General features: G+C 43.1%; 1 protein-coding gene across 3 annotated transcripts in view; it reads right to left on the bottom strand.

Annotated features, from left to right (window-relative positions):
• SLC5A1 (solute carrier family 5 member 1) overlaps nucleotides 1-20976 on the bottom strand; it is a 53459-nt gene that overhangs the window by 17088 nt on the left and 15395 nt on the right. For 2 of the 3 annotated variants that reach the window (XM_064675443.1, XM_064675442.1), the window contains 3 exons: nucleotides 11770-11894; nucleotides 7986-8057; nucleotides 117-221 (listed from right to left, as the gene is read on the bottom strand). In XM_064675443.1, coding sequence (XP_064531513.1) covers nucleotides 117-221; nucleotides 7986-8054 — 174 coding nt within the window. In that variant the 5' untranslated portion in view covers nucleotides 8055-8057; nucleotides 11770-11894. Of the gene's footprint in view, nucleotides 1-116; nucleotides 222-7985; nucleotides 8058-10190; nucleotides 10746-11769; nucleotides 11895-20976 lie in introns of those variants that run through there. The other variant, XM_064675441.1, reaches the window with a different exon arrangement.

Raw genomic sequence — 20976 nt, 5'->3', positions numbered from 1 at the left:
AGTGTTGCCAAGCACAAACTCTGACAGTGTTAAATTATTGGGCAATGTTATTTTGGATGAGCTCTGCAGATAATGCTCACGTCCCAAACACATCCACTCACACAGATGGCACTTACATTCCATTCGTAGCCTCCGATGGCAATCCCGCTAGCTGCTGCTGTTCCTGCTATGCCCACAAAGTGCCCACTGCCAATGTTGCTGGCAAACAGAGAAGCACCAATCTGCAAACAGAAAGAACAATAGTTGGCTCCTAGGTCCTGTTACGGTAACTTTAAAAAAAAATATCTTCATTTGGCACTTTGAACTCTTGCCTATCCGTGGTCAGAAGGTGATGATGAGAATGGCTGACAACCAACTTCCCTGACAACTTTCAAGATTTCCACTTACTGTCCCCCTGAAACCTGGGACTCCAGCCATCATATACATCTACAACAGTGAGAAAAAATGGGATGTTGCATGAAACATCTTCCAGTTGAGTCCAAAAGGGTATTACACCAATACTTGCAGAACTTGTCTAATTGACATTTGGATGATACCCAGACAATCAAGGCAGAAGACTGTGATCTGTCTTGTTCCAGGAGGACAAGACAAGTGCATTCCCCCCATCAAACTGGTTTCATATTGCACAGTCTGTGGATCTAAACATGCCACCAGGGAGAGCTGTATTGGTTCACTTTTAGCCAAAAGATATTCGATTACTGAATTAAATTCTGAAAGCTACATGGCAGAAATACCTGCTGAGAAAGTGCTCCTGGAAGTTACAACCAACTGCAGATCAAGGAATTATATTTAAGAAGTGCTGGATCTCTAAGACCCCCAATTATTTCACTGATCAAACAGAACAGTGGGAAGAACACGGGAATTGATGAACAGGGAGAGATTAAAACAAGGAAAGGTTCCTGTTGGATTACAGACAGGCAGGAGCCATTCACAAAGATCTAATTCTTAATTAAGTAGCTCAAACAATAGAAAAGATGAAAAGGAATGAGCTTCATTTCCTCAAAATGAAAACATTAAAGGCAGCATGATTTACAGGGTCAAGTGCTGAAGGATGCAGGGTGAGAACTTGAGCATGAAAAGAGGTTGGATTGGGTATGGTGGGCAGAGGACATGGGAGCAGCTCCGAGATGAAAAGATGCGAGGGAACATTTTTTTATTCATTTTTATTTTTGCCTTACGTCCTCTGAAAGCCAGCAAAAAAAAAAAAGAAAAAGAAAAAGAAACAGAGTTAAAAAGAAAAGAAAACCTTGCAGAAAGTAGGCAAGAGAACCTCTGTGACCAGCTTCTAATGCTCTCATTTGAATCATGGAATATCCCAGGTGGGAAGGGACCCCCGAGGATCATCCAGACCAACTCCTGGCCCTGCACAGGACACTCCAATAATCCCACCCTGTTCCTGAGGGCATTGTCCAAACACTCCTGGAGCTCTGGCAGCCTTGGGGTTGTGCCCACTGCCCTGGGGAGCCTGGTCAGTGCCAGCCACCCTCTGGGGGAAGAACCTTCTCCTGAGATCCAACCTGACCCTGCCCTGACACAGCTCCAGCCGTTCCCTCCTGTCCTATGCAGTTCTCCCATGTTGCAAGATTCCAAGGTGCTTAAAAATGTTTTTTTAGATGTATGAACACAGGACCTGCATCCAGCACATTCTCCTTATGTAATTGCCAAGTACAGGTAGTTAGAATGGAGTAATTTTACAAAAGGGAGAAGTATTCCTTGTCTCCACCTCACTGGGAGATTTTTAGGGTCCTAAAGTACATATAAAAGGAATAGTTACAACTCTCCAGGTCTGCAGTGGCTGCAGTGAGTGCTTTGAGCAGCAGCAAATATTACATCAATGTTTCTGAGAGCACAGGAATGATGACCTGAGTTTCAGAAGGATAAAGGATTTCATCATAGAAATCCAACTCTGAAGAGCAGATTTATTCTACAGAGCTGTGCCACAGCCAGAAATAGAAACCATGCTCTTCAACTCCCAGTCCTGATCTCTAATAACAAATAGATTATCCTCCCCCATTGAATATATGCAACATACAATTACAATTCAGAGGATTCCACTCGTTCTTTTCCACTTTCTTCTCCTTTCCTCAGTTTGATCTCCTGGTTTCTTCTAGTCTTTTTGCAGAAATGCTGTTCTTTTGCTGTCATGGGAAATTTATGTCTCTAAGTTCACTTGGTTCTGGATTTGGGGTTTTATACATATTTCTAGAAGTCACTTGTGCCCTACAGGACTGTAACCAGTTTGTCATATGACATATTTCTACAGGAATGATAAGTGTTGCAACAAACATTGGCAAACAGGAGACCCCTGTCTCTTCTAACCTCTTTGTGACAGCAACAGTGTTTTCCCAGCAATGATGGTGAAGAAACAAATACCATTTATACCAAGCATTAGCACTGTTGTCCAGTGCTTTCCTTGGAGATGAATAATTAAACTTAAATCTAGGTTACTAGAAATGCAGTCACCAGAAAATATTAACCACATTAATCTCTGAATTTATTTAATGTGTTCCCTCTCCTGTTTCAAAAGCTTAAAATGCAGGCAGATCCAAGGAACAAAGGCAGCTAATGAAGAACTTTAAGAACTGACAGTCAGAAGCTTTGGCTGAGTGCCTGAAAGCCCAGGACACACGGTAGGACACACTGATGATGCTGTGTTCCCAACTTTGCCCAAAGTACAATTGTACTGAAAGAAAAATACAAACCCAAACCAAAGCAATGCAAAATTACCAACATATTTAGGGCCAGTGCAAGAACAAAACAATGGGAATGCAGATCCCACCTTCACTATCCACATTTTCCTCTCTGAATTAGGGAACATCCAGTGCAGCAGAACTGGAAGATCAACACATCCTAATAATGGGTGCGATTTAAAAAGTGTTTTTAGTCATGTATACATGGAAAGGAGGAACGTGGCTTCATAGCTGGGAAAATGCAGGTTACCCTTAAAGCTGCAGTGTGGTCACAGCAGGAGGAGTGTTGGCCAAACACCCTCACACCCCATGAGCTGCTGATGCCAGAGGGGACCGAGAAATTTCCCATCTGCCATATTTTAAGGATGAGAGAAGAAGGCAGATGGGCTCTGAGCCTGAGCTGTCTTACTGAAGAACTTACTGCTGAGCTATTTCTGTGCTGGAAAGGCTGATTGCTGGAATTCTTCATTGGCCACTGGTAGATGCTGCTGCACACCTAAAGAACCCTGGGCTGAAACTGGGGAATGGCAGTGGGAAACAACCTTCTGGCAGTGTTATCTGTTCTCAGTGAATGTGTTAGTGAATTGATTTTAAAGACAGATCCAGGAGGAAGAGTAAAGAAGAAAGTTGATTGAAAGAAACAAAAGCTGCTAAGAGGGAGAGAGGACAAAACACTGAACTAACCTGAGGCAAACGTGGAACATTAACTCTTTTAAAATATATTAAGAGGTGAGGTTTTAACAAGAGCACTCTGTTCAGGAGAAGTGCCAGCACCCTGAGGCAGATGATGATCAGTGTTTTTTCATGTTATTCATTAACTGTTTCACCTTGCTCTCCTCATTAACTTGAGGATGCACCAACATCCTGGCACTCACTGTTCCAAACCCTGTGCAAGTCAGTGATGGCTGCAGAGACAGTGGGCACAATTTCCACCCTATGGATTCTCTCCCTCCCAGGACCTGCCAGTACATCTCCTCTGCCCCAGTGTCTGCCCTCCTGGTAGAAGGTGTTAGCTCAGCATCCAGCCCTTTTCCCACTGATCCCAAGCTCCCTGTGGCCTTTAGGTCATCACAGAGAACAGCAGGGGCTCCTCCTCATGGGGGGTCACCTGCAGAAGCTGCTTCTCAAATCCCTCTTCCCTGACACATTTCTCATTCCCTGGATCGAGAACTACTCCTCGACACTGTTAATGCTTTTCTTTTACTCACAACTCTTCCCTACAACATGTGACTTTACTCTGATACAAAGACATAGTTTTTGGGGTCACCCTCAGCCACTTTGGAAAAATCAGTACAATGCTACAATGAAATATTACTGCCACACTTCTGAGGCTCTGAGACCCAAAGAAGGAAGTGTAGGGGTTTACTCTGCTTTCCCAATTAATCTGTAAATTCTATGCATTGCATTTTTGCCCAGCTAACCCCATTTATACACTTCCCAACTCACTAAGGCAGGGGGTGGATACACAACACATCAAAAGGGTCTCTGTGTTCCAACAAGCCCGATGGCTCTTGGAACAGCACAGGCACAACCAGGTTGATCTGATGCCTTCCCACCTTCATTCTCTGAGACAGGAACACCTCCCAGCAAGCTGGAAAATTCTGATGGATTCTACAGAAATCAGTTTCACTGAAGTTTTCCAAAGCTTTGCTTGGTGTATTATTCTTTTTACCCTGAAAACTATTGATTACACACTTTTTTTTTTTTTTTTTGCATGGAACTTGACAAAATAAGTTAATTTCTCATTCTGCTTTACCTAAGAAAAGGAAATACAACACAATGGAGTTGTCATTGCTGGTCCCTTGTAGGTGTGTCAGATTCAGCAAGTGGGGAAAATTCTGAGAATATGTAAAACTTAGCTGGCTCCAGAGATCAGAGAAATCATACCCATGGTCAGTTCTGATGGCCAGGGAGATAAGCCATGCAGAACTGAAGCAAAAATCTATTGGGTTTTTTTTCCCTAATTCTTATCTGTCCCACAAAGATCAACAGGTACGTGACAACAAATGAGCTGAGTTACATTTCTGTTTGAAGTATGTCCTTGACCTGCATCCTTCCTGCCTACCATCCAGCAAATCTTCCTAACCACACCTGGCCTTCAGATGCCCAGCAGATACTCTTTGTCCTATTACCACTCATGCCTCAGGAACTGAGGCATAGAAGGTAACCCATAATTTTGTGCAGACAGCTCTGTCTGCAAAACTACAGAACCTGAAGGAAAAAATCCCAAAGCAGGAAAGCTTCCAAAGAGGATGTTGGAATTTTCAGTTGTGCATGACAGGCTGATAATCCTGTGAGAGTGGCTCCTACCAATGCTGACTGTTCTCCAGGAATGCATACTTCATTTCCTGCAGTGGCAGCAAGTATTTGGCTCACCCCAACTCCTTCCCCTGGCAAAGGGAGCTCAAATTGGGTTGGCAAGGCCCCCTGCTACGGAACTGTCACTTGCCCTGAGCTTCCCTGTGTCTTTTTGGGAAAAGCAGAGCTGGTTAAGAGGATTTAAAGAGCCATATGAGTCTTTCCCAAAGATATTTCCCTCAAAGCCCAAGAGATCAAAACCAGTTTCTTGAAGATTCTTCTCTCAGTTTCTGTAAAAAGACTGTGGAAAGGGCACAGCATTTCTTGCCATTATGATTAACCAACGACAGATCTCAATTTCTGGTAATCTGTGAGAATGTAATTGTACAACTTTAACCCTAATGAACTACTGGAACTACTGAGTTGGCTCATCCATGGCACACGGGCAGTGATTTCAGTGAACTGCCACAGAAGTGACCTATCCCCTCAGCAGAACAGCCAGAAATCATCTGTGGGCTTGGTTCTGCAAAATACCAAACAATCTTCATGGGCTCTGTGGAGCAGAACAACAGAGCCAAGGCAGGACAGATTTGGCCCAGGATTAGTGTCTTGCTCCTACTTTATACCTTGAGAAATTAAATCATACAACAATTTGCCAGTGACAGACAAACATGTAAAATCCATACTAAAAGTGGGAGTAACCTCTAGCCTTGGTTACCAGGGTCTCCTCCTATCTACTAAATCACAGCTATTATATCATTTCAGTGAACAGAATAGAATCCCTTTCCAGATTGTCAGTAAGAGATCCTAATACACTGACCCCTGTGGGGTCAGAAAACTCATTTGTGGGTGCCCTGCAGAGCACAGAACAGAGCACAACTGCTGAAAAATACACTTAGTGTGAGGGAATTAAATTTATAACAGGTTTGTGGAAGGATTTTCTTCATTTTTCTCTGTTCCAGAAAGCAATGACATGACAAGGGTCATTATCCTGAAATGGCAGGGGAGAAATCCCACAAACAAGAGTCCTCTTGCAAAACAACTCCCCCACCCCAACTGTGGGAATGTGCTGGGGTTATCAGGAACCACTCCAGGTCAGCCCTGACGTGGCACAAATGAGAAGTCAAGGCACAAAAGTAAAACATCACACTCAGCTCTGGCTGTGGCAGAACTAGGATCACATCTCTGACTGAACTTTCTATACTTTCATTGCTTTCCTTGTCCTTTCAGCCCAGTTTGCACTGGGTGCTGGACATCCCATCTGCCTGCTAACCTGTGGGAATTGGTGTTTTGGAATCTCTTTTGATCCAAGGCAAACTTTCCACGGTGGTGCTGCTGACATAGCATTTAGTTTGAGGGTTTGGAGTACTTGCTGTTTGTTTATTTTGAGTGATACAAGGAAGAAGAGCAAGAAAGGTTTATTTTTATGGCACAGGAAGACACTCCTGGCATTCCAAAGGGAAGGATCGAAGGGGAGATCCAGGACTCCAGTGGAGACCAGCACTTTGTCCATGCTGAGCTCAGAGCTTGGGAAGGGGTGATCCCTGTTAGCTTCCCTCTGGAGGGAGGGAGCTTGCTGGATCTCTTGGGTTTGTGTTGGCAGAGGACTCCTGCCAGATAATCTCCCCCAGGCCCCAGGGCAATCATTAGGAGTTCTCAGTGTCACTGCAGCAAGACACAAGTCTTCCATGGTGAGTCTTTCCTGCCTTGCTGCTTCCACCCTCATTTACATCTGCACAAAAGGATATTCATGTTCCCCCTGACAGGCAGACAGGATTGCACAAGGTTCAAACCAGCCCACTGATTTAACTGACAGTTAAGCAAAGTAATCTGGGGGTTTCTTCTCTACTCCTGGAATTATGGGGTTTATCTTAAAATAACTTGGAAACTTTCTCTGCCTTCAGTCTTACAATAGGACCTGAATTTTCTTAGATCTACTACAACAAATGAGGAAACCTTTTACTGTCATTGACCTTTAATCCTTTCATGTCCCTAAAGAGAGCAGCTCTCTGAAGTACAAGACTGAAAGGTGTGTAGGTATTTCTGCAGCCTACTTTAAGACAATTCCTAAATCCTAAATTTTTAGACAACAAATATTTACTCTCACTGTCCTGGTCCTGTAAATGAGTCAATGTGAGAAAAGTCTTAACCCACAAGTCTTAAAGAAGTGAAAAAAACATTTATTGACAGTGAATGCAAGATCAGGAATGTTGTGGAATTCCATTCAAGCAAATGGAAGCATGTACAACACAAGTAATACAGGAAAATGTACATTTGTCTAAGTTTTCTGCTTTTCTAATGAGTTACATTAAAAAGACTGTATGGTCTGGAAGAAATAGATAATTGTTTCTAATATAATTTCTGCTAGAGGCCTGATGGATGGCTAGAAACACTTTGTGTCTGTGACTCCTCTATCTTGGAAGATAATACAGAGCCACAGAAGACAAACAATGTAAGTCACAGATAATCTTTAAATAAATTTAAACCATATTTTACCAATAACGTATCAGAATATTTCCAGGATTTTCTCCTTGCATAGAACAGCACTTGTTATCAAAAGTGGAAACGATAGAGCAACAAAAGGGAAAACTTCAGTAAATTAATTCCTCTCTGTGATAACCTCAAAATGAGCCAGCTTCTTTGAGTGCAGTGAAAGTAATAGATTCACAGTACTAAAAAGTTTTAAAGTGGGCTGAAAGGCAAAGAACTGGACTTGTCTGCATTGACATTACCAATGTTTCAGTGTTCAAACAAAGGGGTCACATAACCAAGACAAGCTCAGAGCAACTGTCCCCAACACCTTTCCCTGCCTATCCAGTGGCTGAGGTTGTGCGGTTTGCCCTGTGTCACCATGGCTGGAGAAAGAGCTGGGTTTGCATCTTCACAACAAAGCCACCACAGTCTCAACAGCACTGTGGAGATACTTAATATCTAAGGACTAGAGTCCTTATGGATAAGACTTATGCATAATGTTCTAGTCCCATTTACAGCACTCACCGGCCACCAAATCATGCTCCGTCCTGCCAGGAAAAACCCGCCCACCGTCCCTCGGTTGCTGGAGTACATAGCCTGGAAAACAAGGAAGGGAGAGAGTTTTAATCATATTTTAAGTGTAATAGGCACCATACACAGACTAAGAACAAACAGCTCAAATGAAGGGATAAAATACACAGGGAGGGTAAAGTGAAAGGGCGACTAAAAAGAACAACCTTATGATGAAGGAAATAATGAACAATGATTCTTTTACCTAGGTCTACATTAACCATTCAAGCTTCATTGCTTCACCTTTCATATAGTGTGAAACATTAAAATAAAATGAAATTTCACCAAAAAAAAAAGATCACTCAAATAAAAGCTCATATGAACTATTAATTGGGGTGAAACACCTTTGAATTCAGGCATCAAAAAAGACTGTAAGGTGCAAGTTTATTAACAGAAACTGTGCAACTTTTTTAACTCAATACTATCCAGCCCCTACATATATCTGTTTTCTTGTTATGATATCAGCACTGTGCCTGCTTCTCTCTGAAGTTCCAAAAAAAGAAGTCAGCTAAAATTTCCTTTTCAGAAACTCATTTCATATTTGTCAAGGGATGGGCCTTAGAGGGAAGCTTCCTCCAATTTTTGTTAATGACCCTGAGGCATTATTTACTGGATTCCCATTGTCTCCTCTGATGTACTTTGAACAGGTAAATAAGAAAAAAGACTTGGAAAAATTAGCCAGACCTTTTCTTCTGATGCTGAAGAAAGGAAGTAAATAAGAGTTTTACATTTAATTACACACAGCAACTAAATAAGCATTTGCCCAATAAAGAGGGCACTCTGGTTAGAAAGAAACAGTTCCAGGGATTAACTCAGCACACATTGGCCTGAGAAGCAACAGATCAGCCCTTTATTGTCACAGACCTTTAATATAAAGTTCAACTACAGCAACTGCCAGACTTCGTAGCAAAGACCCAGCTCCCTCCTGCCAGATCTCGAGGTGTTCTGCTGGACTGAGGATTCAGATTTTTTGCTATTTTGGCCTTTACTACCATAGTGGAGAGGCAAAGAAAAGGTTATGTCCATTCTGTGCAGACCCTAAATTTTTGGTGCTCTTCCAAACATTGCCAGGCTACTAGAAAGGGAGGTTTGTTCTGCAGCTGACTTCTCTGCACTGTGAAATGTTCTTGGGATGCTCCTGGAAAGCAGAGGATTCCTGAGGGGCAATGCCTCCTCTCCACTGGTTAATGGTCAAGTGTTCAGGTGACCAGGAGAGTTTGCCCCAAGGAAAATGGAATTCAGTGACATTCCACTGGTCATGCCTTTGTAGCTCAGAGTATTGGCCCATTCTCTTCAAAACCTTCAGCTCTGGGGTCACACCCCTGGGATGGGCCCTGCCTCTCTCCCCTGGCTGTGTGAGCACTGGGCTCTGTTTGGGAGGAGGCTCCAAGCTGCCCTCACACACCGGGCACCGCAGGCTGAGGGCAGGAGGCACCACAGCGCTTGGATCACGAGCAGACAGGCACTGCCAGCACTTCCCACCCCTGAAACTCTTCCTGCCTCACACTTTCAGTGGCACTGCACCCTGGAGTCAAGGATCTGATGGCAAGAAACAGCCACAGCAATGCTTCCCTCAAATGGCACCTACAACCTGGACTCATCCCTTCCTTTGCCCTCCCCATCTGTGACAGTCACAGAGTTACTGTCACACCATCTCACTGCCCTCCCCGTGTGTCCCACTCACAGCTGCAGTGTTACTGTCACTGTCACAGCTGCAGTGTTACAGTCACACCACCTCACTGCCCTTTCCTCTTCCAGTAACTCCCCCTCCTCACCATTTCCTCTGGCATCCCCTCACACCACCAGTTCTCCCGGCAGTCCCAGTGCTCCGTGGTGCCAAACCCCATCTCTGCCCTCCAGCCTGTTTCCCCCAGGGACCCTGGCTGGCCTTGTCTTTACTGATCACATTTCTCAGCCCCATCCCACACAAACCTCATTACTTCACCTTTCCCACTAGTCCCATTCATCCACCTAAAGGGATGCCTCCCTGCGTTACCAGCTCCTCTACAGCAAATAAATACCCACATTTTGCCCACTATGCACTTGCTAACTCAATTAAGCACCAAAATCTTTATGCAATTATACATTTTCATTTACTGACCCATCTTCCCAAAATTGTACTCATTAAGTAAACCCAAATAAAATAAAATCCCAACATACCCATAATCCCACTGCCAGAACTAACAAAAAATAGATGACAATAATAGAGATGTCTGCAGCATTGTTGATCTTTACGGTGGATTGCATCCTGGCTGCTCCTCTGGCTTTCTTCTTCTTTCTCTCCTTATGTGCTTCTTGCAGAGTTCAGGTTAATGATGAACTGTTGTCATTCCCTACACCTTATATAATATATAACTTCAGATTCACTTGTCTCCCATGGGACACAAATTGAAGCTGCTGCTTTTCCCTGGACAACAACTCCTTCCCAAATAGTGTTCCTGTAACAGGTGCTGCAGATTTCAGAGTTCAGCGCTCCTGCTGAAGGTGCTCGTGGTTTTAACATCCACGAGCAGATGTCAGAGAAGGAATGACAGGGAAAGGAGTGGCTTGGCAGCAATAAACCTGCATATTTACCTCGCTGTGGGTGAGGACTTTTTTTTTTTTAAGTGGTTGTACCTGTAAATCTAGTCACGGAAGATGTAGTTCTTTTAGATGATGATGGTAAGCAATTACCTGTGAGGAGTGACCTGACACCTGGGGAAAACCCAGGGGTCCAGGATCTGGGACAGCCTCTGTGTCACCTCTCAACTCAGCAGCATTACTCAACAGAGAAACAGCCCTGCATTTCTGGGAAGGAGACAACTTGAATCTGCTCACACTGCTCCCATGGATACAGGTAAAGATGCTTGTGAACACCAGACTTGGACCCAGGAGCTTACTGGGCTTCCATGCTTTTTAGACCATGGTGTTGTTGGTTCTCTATTGTAGCTACTCAGCTTCACGTTTGAATAAGTTCAAAGTTCATCAGAGCTTGGGTTTGCTCTCCCTTTATTTGCTCCTCTTCAGAATTAAGCTAAGCAAAACACCCAGTCACAAAGACGTGGAACACACTGATTACAGACAGATCCTCACAGCTCTGAGTAAGGGAGCTTCCCCAAAGGATGCCTGTGATCCTCTGAGCTGGAAGAGGCCAGAGAAATCCAGGATATTTAAAACAATAGATACAGGTGCCAGGCACATTCCTGGGCTCTGGGGATACCTGAGAGTCCCATTCTCTGCTTGATCCTGGGGAATCATTATTCATTTACAGCTGCCTAGGCTGCCTTTTGGGAGTAAAACATGACCCTGAAGTTACACTGAGCAGAACAAGCAGTCCAGGACATGGGAAGCACAGCAGGTCTGGCTGATCTTGCAGGTGTTGTTTCCTCAGGAGATGAAATCGAGGTCTGGCTCTGTTGGTTTGCAATGATTTTTTCCTGGGTAAACTACCTTTTGGTAATTGTGGCTAAGAAAGGCAGTAAAGAAGCTATAATACAGTGATTACTTATAAGAATAAAATTAAAATCTCTTCTATTGTTTGAGTACCTATACTCTTATAAAACATTGCTATCCTCTGACAGCTTAGGGATCTCCCCCAAAACACATTCTTCAGTTTGTCCTGCAGGACTGTGAAATGTTAGCTTAAAGTCCCAACAGAGAAAAAATTAACCCTGGAAGCTGCTGAGCATCCAAAATTCCCGTTAGCTGCGACCTTCCCTGCTGTGTATTTCAGTGGAAAATAAAAGACTTATTTACTAACCTTAATTATCAGGGAAGAGTTTGCCTAAGATAGGCTGCAGATGGCACTTCTTTACAGAGATTGACGCAGGGGTCCTTGCAATTCACAAAAAGTTTGGTTTTCATGGATTCCATTTCTGTGTCAGTCTACAGAGGCAAAGCAAAGAAAACATTAGTCAGGAACTGTGTTCTCAGCAAAAGAGAGCTCAGAGGCTGAGAAACACCTCAGCCTCCTGTCCACAGCTCCTGCTGGAACCACACCAACGAGATTCCAAGGTTTGAAACAGTAATGGAGAATCAATGTCTATAAGATAATAATCACACAATTCCTATCTTTCTGTACAGTGGACACAAACTTAATTGTGCTCTATTTCTGCAGGCCACAAACACAAACCAAGCATCATCTACCAGACTGTCAGAAGAAGAGGCAGCTTTGCCAAGGCTCTGAATATCTCATCTCCACATCCTTATATCCATAGCCCAGAGAGAAACCTGGAACCTTTGTACTGGGAGGTTGTTGGTGTATCCAGTGATTCACTTCATGAATTCAGCGCACACAAAAGGTCTCTGAAAGGTCAGCCTTTCAGATTTGAAAAAGGCTGAATCTTCCTTTGTGTTAAAGCTTTCAAAGATAAGCAGGAGTAAAGCTCCTGAAGTGATGAGTGAACTGGCATGGACACAATGACACCTCTCCTTCTCACTCACAGCCAGCAATGTGCTTTGGGGGCTGCTCTCAGCAGCCTGAAAGGTCTGTTCAAGCAGGTTTAGGGTTCCAACACTTGACAAATTGACAGATAATTTGATACATTGAGAAAATGTCTCTCCTCTTCCCTGTGAGCCGAGATTTTAATGGGAGTGAGAAAACCAATTAATTTAAGTAGCACAACACAGTGACTCTGATCCATGCCTATAATGATTGCTCCCCTCTGGATTGGGCCTGATGACATTCAGCTTATCAGGAACATGTCTGTTCATACCTGAATAGACAAAACAGGGAATGGACTGGGGCACAGATAGCTACAGACCAGTGAGTAACTGGTTCAAAATCCCACCCCAGACTGGGATGGAGCCCAAAGAGAAAAATGTCCTGGCTCTGCACTCCCCCTGTGTAACCGCAGGGCTGACGGGGCACAGGGCAGGTAGCTCCTCATGATCTAACAAAAATGAACACTTTCAGGACTAATTTTCTGATTAGTATCTCTACAGGACTAGGCAGAGGCTGCAATTGCTCTGTTGTCATTAGAAAATGGAACTGTAGCACAGAAAATTACAGAATTACTGCCACTTAGGCTGGTGTCTGACAAAACTGTGTGTACTTCTTCCTCCTGAGGAGGGCAAATGATAAAGCAAAGAGTAAAACAAACAAACTACAAAGAGAAAGATGCATGCATCTTTCATGCAAAGTGCCTCCCACTGAGGAACTCCTCTAATCTTTTCTCTGGCATCCCTCCAAACTTCTTGATAAAGCAAGCAGAGTTCTTTTTCAGGTGCTCTTCAGAAATGCTAATTTAAACAGTATCCTTTGTACAATTAATAAAAGACAAAACCAGACAGAAATCTGCAGTTATTTTTCTTGCAGAAGGCCACATACTTTGTTAGTAAATTCTCTACCCTCCTTTTATGGTTTCTTAGCCATGTAATATGAACTTGGAAAAGAGCTCATATTTGCAAGTGGACAAAATATAAGTTCAAAGGCTGTCAGCACAGTTTTCCTAAAATGGTTCTAATAATAGAAAGTGGCAGTTAGAGCAGGAGACAAGAGGACTGTTAACACCTTGTGTTTGATGCCACAAGTCCTTTTTCTGCAATCTTGATTAAGTGAGCAAAACTTGGGTCTAATTAGAAGATTTAGTCACAGAAGGAGGATAAAAATGTGGAAAACTAAAACATGGAATCAATTGAAGAGGAACAACTAAAAGGAAAAAAGATCCAAAGTCCAGTAAGTATGGTGTAGGTAGAAGAAAAAAAATCAGTAGGAAAACAGGTGCCTTCCTAAAATGTTATCAGATAGAAAGCAAGGTCACTCTATTCTTATTCACTAAGAGGATCAGATTAAGAAACGTGAACAAAACCACGTATTTATCAAGAGACTAAAGAGATAAAAATGAACACTTTCAGGACTAATTTTCTGATTAGTATCTCTACAGAGGAGAAATATCAGAGGACATAAAAAGAAAGGTCTATATGCAGATAGACCAACAGAAGTGAAGCAAGGAAAGTTATTCACTTCTTCAGCAAGTGATTAAATTCTCTCTGTGTGATCACCAAAATCACTCAGCCCTGAAGCATCTCAGCATTGCCACTGTCATACAAACAACAGTCTCAGGACTGTGTTCTTCATACGGGATAGGCCAAGACAGCAAATAATTTAATTTATTTTTGTTTTATTAGGGTTTTATTAATTCTTAGAATTCAGGAGATTAATAGGGGAGGACTAATGGCAATAGATGGGTTTGAATTTCCACTGGCACTAAAAAAGTTGAAGAGTAGATTAAAAATTACTCCCCAGAACCAGTGCAGACTGTCACCAGGTTTAGCCACCTGACAGTGGGGCAGATTGTTCCCCACAAGCAACTTCTTAATTGAGTAGCATTCTCATTAAAACAGAACTATGATTATTATCTCATAAAGAATAGGCTAAGTAGCACTCATTATTTCTTATTCTCATGATCTAATCCATCATACTTTGTATATGTTAGAGGCTTGCTAATCCCTCTTGGGAGTTTCCTACTTTTCCCCTAAAACAATGTGTCCAGAAAAATATCTTTTAGAGATGGATACTAAGGGATGCTGATCTGCCAGTTCTGCTATAGCTACAACTAAATAATGGAAGGAATTATCCAGATGCATAAATATCATCACAACTCTCCCAAATATTGTTGCCACTCGTGTTTTTAGAAATGCTTTAGGGAAAAGAGTATCTCCACTGCATAAAATGCAGGAGATAAATGAACAGGAGATGAGCTGCTGATGCCCCTTCCACTGAAATAATTCTCCAGTTTTTCAGGTGACCCAGTGAACACCTCAGTTGCTCATGTTCTATTGCCTCAAAATCAGTGTAATCCCTCAGGAACAAGGGATAGCCTCAGCCCTTGTGGGTATGTTTTCATTGCCCTACAGCAACAAGCAGCAACAAATACATTATTATTATTTATTGTATCTGACAGGTTAATTTGATTAAAGAAATCTAAGTGGAGGAGGGAAAAGATCATAATCTGCTAATGTAATAGCCTAATAAAAATGTCCAATTTGCTCTACAGAGTCCCAGGGGCTCTTCAGTTAAGCCTATTGTTTGTACAGTGGCTGGAAAATTAAATGAGGACAAAATCTGAATAATACTGTACAAAACACAATATGAAGCTTCTTGAAAATGAGAGAAAACAGAAAACATTGTTGGAGAGAACCCAGGGGAAACATTCTTTAAGGAATCTGGGCTGAAAGAGATCATATTCATATTTGGCATAAACGCTCTTCGCTACTGGAGAATAAATTGGTCAGAAAGGGAATAGTGAAACACAGGAACCTCTGGTCAGATAAAAGGGAAAAGAATTGCCTGCAAATCCCTACTTGGGGGAAGGAAAAACTAACAAACAAACAAAAACCCCCAACCAACAACAAAAAAGATCATACACGGATCACAGTTGGGAAAATAATGAGAGAATTGGAAATAACGAACATGAAGAGTGTAAAAAATATACTAATATTTTCTGAAAATAAAAAATATTGGTAAATTACCAGATACATTTGTGCAGAGGTATCTCCCCCAAAATCAGTGTGAGGCAGTCTCTGGATAGACTTTGTTAGTTTCTAGGAGGTTGCACATATCTAGAAGGATTTATAAGTCACAGAGCTCCGAGATGAACAGTTTTATCCATTAGATCTGTGTTGTTTCAGTCAGTGGGACACTTGTTTACCAGTGCCTGTGCTGTATTTCCGGGAGGTTTCCCCACGGGTGTCAGACCATGGGGACAAGAGCAGGGATGCCACTTGAAGGCTGTGGGTGTTTCTGGGACTGTGGCTGGGGCACAGGCTGGTCACTCACACTCTGAGCTGAGTGTTTGCTGCCAGCAGCACATCAAAAACCCCCGCTCCTTCCTCACAGGTGCTGTGAGCTCTGTTTCCTCACGTCGTGATGTAAGAGCTAAACAACACAGACAAACTGATAATTAAACATAAGACTCTTTACAGGAAGGAAGCTCTTGCAAATGTCCACAGCTCTCGTTAAAACAAATCAGCTCTCCCAGTTTTGGCACTGCTAAATGCCCCCTGTCCACGGGCTGCTGATGGTTCAGAGGTCACGTTTCAAACTGTGCTGGGGGCGCTTTGCATTTGAAGCAGGGCCTAAAGCAGAGGAGCAGGCAAGGAGCCATCAGCATTCCCAGAGTTATCACCACCTGCCCATCCTTGTTACAGGGGCACAGAGGGTGATTGCTGCCTAAGAATGCACAAGAGGGAAAATATTCAGGAATAAACTGCTTCAAAAGCTGCATCTTTCCTGTTATCTGTCAACTCCAAACCCCCAGGAGGCCCAACTAACTGGAAGAGCAGGTATTCCCCAAACCAGGTGCTCCCCAAACCACTACAGAACTAAGGAATACAGGGGATGAGAGTGGTACTCAGTTATGGATCCTTTCCATCAGAAGAAATGTTTTTCAGGAAGAAAACCTCCTGGAGCTGTTTTGTGCATTCCTGCCATCCCAGGATTAGCATAAAGCAACTAAAAAAGTCAGCATTGTAGCCCTCTTTCTTTCTCTTCAGTAGTGTCAGGCTCCTGCTCCAAGATTTGATACAAAATTATCGTTTCTACCAAACCCAGTCATTAGAGGAATATTTTTCATTCATCCAATCCACAGCACAATGTGTAGCTGCAATCCAGAATACACATTTACATTCATATAGCAAATTATTCAGCTCAACAATATTAAATGAAACACTGACACATGCACATACAGGACAATGATACCAATACTGAAAGGAGGGGAGAGAAGCCTAATAGCACTTTTAGCAGCAGGACATATCAACTCCACCTATTTTTCAAGGAGTACTGCTAAAAGGAAAAGCTCCTGTGGGCTGGGAGAGCTGTTGACAGCCTGTTTAACTGTCAGGAAGTTCAGGGCCCAGCAGGATCTGTCATGGATACATGGAATAGGGCACAACTACATCCAACTTGTTCAGCAGCTACGTTCACTCCGGGACTTACACCTGCAAGAATAATTCCTATGCTTTTCCCACACACAGTAACACAACAGTATGTAAAATCCATGTGTGCTCATCTATCAGGAACAAGGAACAGGGAATAAAGCTTTGGGCAGCCTAGCAGATACTACAGAGTGTGAATGGGAAGGGGGTGGTAACTGGGCAAGGAGACAAACCCTGATGACAGGTTCTCTGTCCCTGTGCACAGAGAGAAGGCTGAGCTCTGCACTGCCTGGACTTTCACAATCCTGCAGGTGTGGGACTGCTGTGATTCAGCTGCAGTTGCACAGTGCAGTACACTGTGTTTAAGAAGGGTGTGTAAAATTTGGAACATTTTTCAGCATCAGTTAAGAAGTTTCATATCATCAGGACATTCCTTATTGGAAACTGTGTTGAGGACTGTAAGACTTAGCTGTGTAGATCAGGGTTGCCCCAGGTAAGAATGCAGCTTCCATCTATCCAGACAGAGGGAATACATAACACTGGAATACAAGCTAACAATCTACTCTCAGAGATTAGTCCTGGAATAGCAAAAATCTCTTCAAACTCCTCAAATGTGGTCGATCCTCCTTTAAGCTCATGCAAAAGAAGTGTAAATGTCCTGGGGAGATCATGTGAAGATCACAGATAGAATGGGATAGTCACATTCCAGAATACTCCAGGTGTAGCCCAGAGGGACAGTTAAGAATCTGAACTTCCATTTGTGCTCACAGATAAAATCTGATCTGATTACTTTAGAGAGCAAGCAAACCACACATTTATTTTAAAAAAAATTGATGACTACACCAATTAGGCCCTTTCAGTTGTCAGAGAAGTAGCACTGTGTGTTTGTTGGAAAATTGTGGATTTGTAACTTGTTGGAATTCTTTCCAAATCCTGAAATGTTCATTTTTACATTATATTGCCACTTTGAGAAATCCTAAGAGATTTCCTATGTATCAGTGATAGGAGTTTCCACAAGAAAGCTGAGTCTCCAAACTAGGAAACACATGAAAAGCTGTTTTTACACCTTCATTCATTAGAAATGACCTCACTTGACTGAAATAGTATTTAAATTCTACTTTCTCCAAGGAGATCACAAGGGGCAGAGAATAGTAATGGTTCTTGTACAATCACAGGACAGCAAAGTGATTTATGGTGGCTGTTATTTTACTACTCGTTAATGATTCCTTAAGAGTCCAGACAATTGGCAATAATAGAAAGGAGACTCATTTTACCATGTAAGACTTTTCCTCATGATCAGAGGCTTCAGTGAATCCAACACGGGGCCTCAGACCAGTCAGAACTGAGGTGACCCTTATGGGCAAATCACTGTTAAATAACATCCACCAGGACATACTTGTTCAACATTCTGGGGACGGGAAGGGACAACCTTCACTGGCAGAGGTAACAACAGTAAAGCCAACTCCCTAAAGGTACAGGCAGAAACCTGCTACTAACACCTGTGCACCCATAACAATGGGCCAAGAAACTTCCACATGGCTGCTGTCACCTCCCAGGTTGTGGTGGCAGGTTTTAAGTCCCAAACCACTTGAAAATAGAGCAGTGGCAGGCCCAGGTTTCAAGGCTTCCCTTCTCACTGCTCAGTGCCTGCTCCATGCTGGTTGCCGCTTTGCCAAATAAGCATTGGGGTCCCCACCAATAACAGAAGTGTTGTCTCTCCCATTCCAAAATCCTGGAATCCAAAAACTCATTCCAAATCCACAACCTGGTAGTTTCAGTGCATTTGCAGAACAATTCTGGACTTTGGACCAAGACACTGTTTAGATGGACAAGTTAGAGCCCTTCAGGCTTGATTTGCATGACTTGTCAGCATCTGAAAAATGTCTGACAGTGTGTAGCATCCCACCCTAAAGGGTGAAGGAGCACCCGTCCCTTTCCATCTGTTCCACCGCCCCTTCTGCCCCTTTCTCTCTCCTAGATGTATTCTGTGGGGAGCAGCAAGGTGTATCCTGAGCAAAGGCTGCCTGCCTGCATCTCTGCTGCCAGCTTCCAAAGGGAAAGAGTGGCCTGGAGAACAGCTCTTTGGCACTTCAGGCTGCTTTTTGCTGCAGCAAAAAGTGTTTGAATGGAGATCAAAAATGGGACAGGAGCCAGGCACTCACAAAGCACAAGTGTCCTCATGGTAGCTCAGTGATTTTCCTGACACTGAACCTGGAAAAACCTTATACCAAAGAATAAGTTTCTCCACAAACTTCCACACTATACAATTGTCCTGATTTCTTACTTTACAGAAGAAAACACATGGATATCAGGACACAGACAATTTGAGGACATCCTTTTGTACACCAACAGCACAAGTACTGCAATGGCAGCATCTCTGTGAGGGCTGAGGGCACCCAGGGCTGCACCAGCAGAGCACAGGCAGCAGCCAGGGCAGGGAACTCTGCTCATCCTCGTGAGGCAGCACCTTGGACACTGTGTCCCACCTGGAGCCTTTCATCACCAAATGGATATTGGTAAGAGAGCGAGCACAGTGAAGTGCTGCACCACGTGGCATGTGAGGAGAGGCTGAGGGACTGGGTGTGTTTAGCCTCAAGAAGAGGTTTGGGAGAAGAAACCAAGTGTCATCATCACATACCCACAGGCAGTTACATGGAGGACAGAGCCACTGTTCTCAGAAGTAACAGTGCAAGGGCAAGAAGCAATGGCACAGATTGTGGCAGGAGAAAGTGTGAGTGGATATACAAGGGATAAAATACAGTGTAAGTGCTTAAGCCCCGAAATAGGTTGCCTAGAAAGACAGAAATCTCTGTTCTTTGAGGTTTTCAAAATCTCATTGGAGCAATCTGATCTAACTTTGAAGGCAGCCCTGCCCTTCATGGTCTCTGGAGGCCCATTTCAAACTAAATTATGTTATCTGGAGATCTCTGACATGTTTCCTTTTCTTCAAAGTCCCCCTTGGTGCACAGGCTGTTTGACAAGCCCATCTCTGCATTCGGGTGTGCTGTCACAGCTCACAAATCAAGAGTTTTGACGCACGTTCTCACGATTACACCACTAAAAAAGTCAATAGTGTCATATACTCGTTTTTTACTAATCACTCACTGCCAAATCCTTGAGGTTGTTATCAGGCAAAGTCCCATAAAACCCTGGAGAAAGCAGAGTGTACTTCAGTGCCACACCAATCAGAACAGAAACTGCACGTGAGCTGAAAGCACACTAGGGCTGTGGGGGCAAAGTCTGGGAGCTCCTCACTCTTTGGTTCCTACACAGACCTCTCAGGAGCTGCAGGGGAGGTGCCCAAATAAAGTCTGAGCAAAGCTGGCAATGGACTTCACCAAGTGACTGTAACTGGTTTATTACACTGAACTGTCAGAGATGACTTGGAGCCCGAGGCTACATGTCCCAGGAGTGCACCAGCCTTACCCCACTGCAGCAAATTCAGCACTTCTTTCAGACAGCAATGTTAATTGTCCTCTTTAACACAGAGAGGATGGTTCAAAATCAATGGAATGGACAGAGAATAAAGGGCAGGAATGGCCCTGACTTCCCTTCCACTCCTTGATCCCAAAGCTGAACACAGGTGACTGCAAGGTACCAACAATAACTCAGGTCAGCCTGACCTGACTGTCAGTGGCCCTGGACAGCACAGGAGTGTCAACTAACAGTTTAGACCTGCCAAAAATTGAGCCCCATTCACTTCCCTCCTCTTTTTTTTGTTTTTTTTTTGCTAGAAGTACTCCCAAGAATACAAGCACAGTGAAATTTTGACAAAAAGTGTCTGTGTAGCTGCAGTGGATTCTTCACAAGAAGTTTCCAGGTGCTTTGCAATATTAGTATGACAAAAAGTAACGAATCCAGTGTAATTCCTAAAGAAGAGAAGGATGAAGAAGAAGAAAACACCTTCTAGATTTTAAGAGCAAATTGAGATTGACCTAAACAAAAAAATACAAAATGCCATCTATAACCACATTTTGTGTTAAGCTCATTGTGAGTTAGCTAATTGTAATGGAATATTCATAACAGAAAATCCAGAGAAGTGAAATTTAAAATTACTAAGATATTAAAACTGAAGCCAGTGGAAAATACT

Source organism: Pseudopipra pipra, chromosome 18 (genome assembly GCF_036250125.1).
Source record: "Pseudopipra pipra isolate bDixPip1 chromosome 18, bDixPip1.hap1, whole genome shotgun sequence".
Classification (NCBI taxonomy): Eukaryota; Metazoa; Chordata; class Aves; order Passeriformes; family Pipridae; genus Pseudopipra; species Pseudopipra pipra.
This window is presented reverse-complemented; position numbering and strand designations above follow the sequence as displayed.